At 63.5% G+C, this 5,919-nt stretch overlaps 1 protein-coding gene across 1 annotated transcript in view; it reads left to right on the top strand.

The window, feature by feature from the left end:
• Prex1 (phosphatidylinositol-3,4,5-trisphosphate dependent Rac exchange factor 1) overlaps positions 1–5,919 on the top strand; it is an 88,837-nt gene that overhangs the window by 35,169 nt on the left and 47,749 nt on the right. Inside the window, exons 8-10 of the mRNA XM_048811936.1 lie at positions 3,080–3,274; positions 3,871–3,980; positions 4,296–4,429. Coding sequence (XP_048667893.1) covers positions 3,080–3,274; positions 3,871–3,980; positions 4,296–4,429 — 439 coding nt within the window. The remainder of the gene's footprint in view (positions 1–3,079; positions 3,275–3,870; positions 3,981–4,295; positions 4,430–5,919) is intronic.

Here is a 5,919-nt window from a genome sequence, read left to right as displayed (position 1 = left end):
GGTGGGGTTTGGGGTTCGGCCGAGATCTGACCCAGCTGCTTGAGCTCTGGAGGGTGGAGGCCGCCCGCTGCTGTTTGGGTGACCACGCGGCCAAGGCTGCTGGGGTGGCGCTAGCCGAGGGCCCAGGTCCCAGCTCCTGGAGTTGGGGTGGCAGTGGGCACCCCAGGCCTGGGACAGCTTTGCAGGTGGCCTGCCGGGTGTCCAGACGCGCCTGGGCAGCGTCCCTGTGAGTGCCACACGGACAGGCCGGGCTCTGATGGCTTCACCCCCTGGCCGTGCCCTTGGGACCTGGGTGTCCTGCGGGTCTCCTGCATTCGGCTCTCTGGCCCTTCAGTGACTGACCCTCCGCCCTCCCTGCCCACGATGCCTCCCTCCGCCTGCTCCCTGCCGCTGACCTGCTGCTGCTCAGGTTGGCCATCAGCGCCCCTTTCTGAGGATTCCGCCTCGGCCTCGTGGTGTCACAGCCCGAGCTCTGAGAGCGCCCTGGTCTTTCCCGTGTGGCTCCGTGAAGGTTGTGGGTTCAAAGCTGGAGGAGGTGGCCTGGCCTGGACAGCGAGAGGCCCCGGTGGGAGAAAGTATTTTTCAAAAGACAGAAAAAAATCTTCCTTTCATCTCATTGGCCAGGAGTGGGTCACATGGTCATTTTCAAGAACAAATAGAGTTGTTTCATTTAAGATGCTGTCTGTTTGGGCTTAGAGCTTCCTGACAGCCAAGGTAAAAAGAGCAGCACACCTAAGTTACCGAACACTCATTGTCAAAAAGGGGGGAAGTGACGGTCTTTCTGGAAGAGCAAGAGTCCCCTGGCCACTTTCTCAGGTGGGCTCCATTGCAGGGACATTGGGCAGGCTCCTGGGAAGCCAGGGCAAGGTGATTTCCAGAAGCATCATGGGAACCTGAGGAGACAGGAGAGAAAGCCTCAAGCCCTTCCTGCCCCTGAAAATCCACCCTTCGGGGGCTCAGGGGCCCTTGTGTGATCACTGCTTCTGGATGCAGTTAGGAAGGCACTTGACCTCAGTGAGAACTGCTCCAGTATTGAGCACCTACTGCATGCTCCCAATGCGACAGGGGCGGGACTCTTAACTGTCCTGGTTTTCCGGATGTGGACAGTGAGGCACAGGGACTTGGTTCTGAGGCCCAGACTGTGACCTGCAGAGCGCCCTGGGCCCCTTTCCTCCTGGGTGTTCCTCTGAGCGGTGTCTCTGAGGTGACTCTCGTGTCGCTCTGAGGGGGGCGAGGGGGCCGAGTGCTCCCTGGAGACATGGAGGGGCTTTCTGCAGGTAGGAGGGCTCCTCAGGTGAGTCGCGAAGGCGCAGGTTCATGTGGACGGTCCTGCTGGCTGGCGAAGCTGCGCGCAGTGGTGCCTGCCGGTACCTGGTCCTGCCTGGGGACAGCCTGGCCGTGGCTCACGTGACGCCCTGCCGCCTGCTGGTCTTCCGCCTGCCCTGGTGCTCCTCTGATCAGATGGGGTGGGTGCTCCTGGGATCTGGCCACTGGGTCCCCTCCCGGCCACCGTCCTCGGGTTGGTGTGGGCTGGGGTCGGTTTGCTCTCCATCGCTGACTCACTGGCCCCTTCCTGAGCCGCTGCCCCTTTTAGTCGTGAGACTGGCCTCATTAAAACCAGCTGCCTGTCCCCAGTCCCCAGTCCCCAGTCCTGACCGGTGAGGAAGTGGAAGCGGGTGGTGGTCCCTGGGAGGAGCGGCAGGCCCCGCCCGGGGCTCCCCACCTGGCTTCCTCCTCTGGAGGCCCTGGGCAGCGGGGGCCTCCCTTGCGGGTGGCCGGGGCTGGGCTGGGTGCCCTCAGAGCGCGTGTCCTGGCTCGGCTGGGTGTGGGGCTGGTGCGCGGGGCCCCTTCCTGGGTGAGCGCCTCCCGAGCTTGGCCTGGGGCTGCTGCCCCTGGCCACCCCTGCAGAAGGGCCCCCAGATGCAGGCCCCGGGGAGGGACCTTCGCAGGAGGCTCACGGTGACCCAGGGGACACACGTGTTCTCAGTGAGAGGGAAGCGTCCTTGCTGGCCCTGGACGCCCCGGGCCGGGGGCAGTCAGCTGGCCAGCTTGGGATGGGGAGGAGGGAACCAGGGCGCAGGACAAGGCCGGTGAAGGGTGGGGACAGCTGTTCATGCTCGTCCCCACTTCACCACGGGCCACGCTGGCCTCCGCCTGGGCCTTTGACGTCTGGCTTGGTCATCACCAAACGTGGCGGTGCAGCTCGGTGGGGGCTGTGTGTTGGGGGGAGGCCTCTGGGATGGGTGTTGCCCTGACCGGTGGGCACCTTGGCGTTTGGCCCCACCTGCGTGTGGGACCCTTAGGAGCAGCTGTGCCTGGGCTCAGCCTCCCAGGGGGCCTGCAGGGCTGGCGGGGGGCACCCGGCCAGGAGGGCGCTTTGCTGATGCCCTTGGCCAGGCCGCGAGACAGCTTCCTGAGCTGAGCGTTCTTCTCTCAGGCCCCCGAGGTGGCCTTGGCCACAGGCAGGTCCAGGGCTGCGTGACCCGGGGGCTCTGTGTGGGCCAGGTACCAGGCCCTCTGGAGCCTGGAAGGGACCCAGCAGGGTGAGTGGGGCAGGGCAGGGCAAGGAGGAGGCCGCTGGCTGCCCTGTGCTGGCCACGGCCGTTGACGGAGCCTGGTCCCTTCCTGTTGGTGAGGACGGCTCCACGGCAGCTCTGAGTCTGCAATAGGCACCCCGCTCCTGGGGGCCATCAGAGACCTACCTGCCTGCAGGCCCCGTGCGACGAGGCCTGTGATCCTAGTGACGGCGGGGGGCTGAGGCAGGACGGTGGCAAGTTCAAGGCCAGCCTGGGCAGACCTTGTCTTGAAATAAAAGATTAAAAGGGCTGGGGACATAAATCGGGGGTGAGGTACCCCTGGGCTCAATCCCCAGTACTGCAAGTAAATTAAAAAATCAAAATAAAACTCAGGGAAACAGACCAGGCTGCAGGGTGCCTGTACCCAGGGCCGTGTGCGCCCCCCCCCAAGGGTAGGAGCCCACCAGCCCCGTCCTGGACCCACAGCCTGGACCACGAGCCAGTGGTGTCCCAGGACAGTGGTCTCTGGCACCCCTGTGAGTGGGTTGGCTGCACCTGGCTGGCCCCGGGCATGGGGAGCCTGACCACCCAGCAGGGGGGAGCCTGTGGCTGGCCATGTAGAGCCCGTTCCCCGACTGGGTCTCAGAGTCCCGGGTCAGCAGGTCTCCCTGATGCCAGCTCCCGTCGGTTCCTGGCTGAGCGCGTGCCCAGGGAGTCTGAGTGGCCCTCCCTCCCCGGCTCATCTCCAGGCAGGGACGGTGAGGTCTCTCGTCCCTCCCTTGGTGGAGCCCGCTGGTCTGCCGCAGGACCTTTGCAGCATATTCCCGAGCCTCGACGTCAGGGGCCCTGCTGTCCACCTGGTGACAGCTGGAGGACAGGTGCTGGCTCCAGGGAGCTGCAGAGACCAGGGCTGCCAGCCTTGGAAAAGAGGGCGCAGGAGGCAGGCATCCCCAGGCAGCGAGGCCCCTGGACTTGGCACCATCACGTGACCGTGCCTGGTGCAAGGGAGGCTGCGGTGGGCATCCCCAGGGGGCAGGAGGGGGGCCAGGACCCGGGCCCTCAGCTGGCCTCCTGTGTCCACGGGCCTTTCCAGCTGCCCCAGGCAGCACGCGGCTCTCTGCTCTGGCCGCTCTTCTCGGGGCTCCACAAGCCCCGAGGTCCCGCTTAGGACTCCTCCCAGCTGCGCCCGCCCGTCCCTCCCTCAGCCTGTCCAAGGCCAGCTCGCTCCCCCGCACCCCGACACCGTCCCCAGCCATGCCACCTGGGCCTCCCGATGTGCAGGAAGCTTCACACTCCCGTCACTCAGCAGGGAGGGCTGGCAGGGTCCAGCGTCCATGCCCGTCCCCACACACAGCTGTGGCTGGAGTGACTGCCCGCACCACCCTGGGCCTGGTGGTGTCCATGCCGTGTTCATCTGCTCTGCAAGCCCTTATTGAGCACCTACTGTGTACTGGGGAGTTGTGGGTACTGGGCATACAGTGGCATATGCTTATGCAGGTGGCACTCCTGTGGGAAGAAGGACGAGCTGTCGGTGGGCAGGCGGCCCAGCCCAGCACCCCAGTGGGCCCCCTTGAGCACTGAGCTCCCTCGGTCTCCCAGCCCCCTCCAGGCTGTGCTGCTCGCCCGCAGGTGGAAGCTCCCACCAGAGTGTGCTAGTGTCCATCTGCTGTGGGGTGCAGTAGGCTCCTTTGGGGTGCAGGGGGAGGCGGGAAGGGAAGTCTGTGCCCGCTGCTTTCCTGGATTGGCCTGCTCATCCTCTGCCTTCCCTTTCTCTCCCAGGGCTCCAACCTCACGGACATCTGCACCCAGCTCCTCCTGCAGGGGACTTTGTTGAAAATCTCTGCGGGTAACATCCAGGAAAGGGCCTTCTTCCTGTTCGACAACCTCCTGGTCTACTGCAAGCGGAAGTCCAGGTGACTTGCTGGGGAGGCTGGCGCCTTGGCTGCCCCCGTGGGCCAGGAGGTGGGGCAGGGCCAACCTGCTGCTTCCCTGAGGTGATGTCTTGGCCTTCTTCCATGACTTGAGGGGTTTGTTCTAAATCCATAGTGAGCGCCACATACGCTATTATAAAATGAATTTAAGTAGTGCCTTTATTTAACAACGTAGTCACAAATATAGTGTGATATTTAATTATAACTATATATATACATATACATGTGCACATATATACATACATATACATAAAACAGTAAGTCGGTTTGAAAACTTGGGGTGCAGGTCGCCCTTAGCACCCCTCAGTTTTTATATTTTATTTAGAGACAGCGTCTCGCTGAGTTGCTTGGGGCCTCGATAAGTTGCAGAGGCTGGCCTTGAACTTGTGATTCTCCTGCCTCAGCCTCCCGAGCTGCTGGGGTTACAGGTGTGCTCCCCTGGGCCTGGTTGAGCCTCTAATTCTGAAGGAGCTCAGAGCACTGTGTCGGAGACCTCCCCCACCCACGTCCCAGACAGGCAGTGTCCCGCGAGTCCCCGCAGGGACCAACGTCAGCAGGCACCTGGCTGCTTCCCTGAGGTTGGAGGGCTGTGCACACCTGCCTGCCGAGAGCCTGGCATCAGGCAGTGAGCCCGCCTCTGATGGGGAGTAGAGAGTGGAACCCCGGGGGCCTGGGGATTGGGCAGTGGTGAGGGGAGCCCCAGCCCCACTGGTGTGGCCACAGGAAGCTCCCGAAGCAGCCGTTTCCCACCCGCTCCATCCAGCCACCCCCAGACCTCTAGCCACCCACCCTCCTCCCACCTGTTCACCCCAGCCCCGAGCATGCACACCACCCCTCACAAACACTGTGCTGTGCATCCCCTCACGCCTGGGCTCCAGGAAGAGCCGGGAGCTCCGAGGGCGGGGCAAAGGGGACAGTCGCACGTTCAGACCATCCTCAGAGCTCAGCGAGGCCCTGAGCAGCTCGGGAGGTCCTGCCTCTAAATAAAATATAAGAAGGGCTGGGCTGGGGCTCAGTGGTCAGCACCCCTGGGTTCAATCCCCAGCTCCCACCACCCCAAAAAAGCAGGAGGCTTTTAAAAGCCCGCCCTGTGAATTGCCCAGGGGGAACTGCGGCCCGGAGGGCTCACGGCTCATGCCAGCTGTCGGCTTAGTGTGTCGCGGTCAGGAGCATGGAGAGTCCGTCACTGCCCACCGCTGGCCTCGTTTCACAGGGTCGGTGAGCAACGCGTGCACAGTGCAGGTGTACACGGTGTGCGTGGCCTGTGGCTGGGGCGTGGAGTGGAATGTGTGTCCTCTCTTGGGTGTGCACATCCCTGTAGGTGACACCGAGACTTGCAGCAGGTTCTCTAGAGACGTAGACCCGGAGGGCGTCCCATTTGGGTGCATGTGCACACACCCGCCACACACACCCCCACACACACCGCACCACCCCAAACACACACACACCACACCACCACCACCAGCCACCAC

The sequence above is a fragment of the Marmota marmota genome, unplaced genomic scaffold (assembly GCF_001458135.2).
Source record: "Marmota marmota marmota unplaced genomic scaffold, marMar, whole genome shotgun sequence".
NCBI lineage: Eukaryota > Metazoa > Chordata > Mammalia > Rodentia > Sciuridae > Marmota > Marmota marmota.
This window is presented reverse-complemented; position numbering and strand designations above follow the sequence as displayed.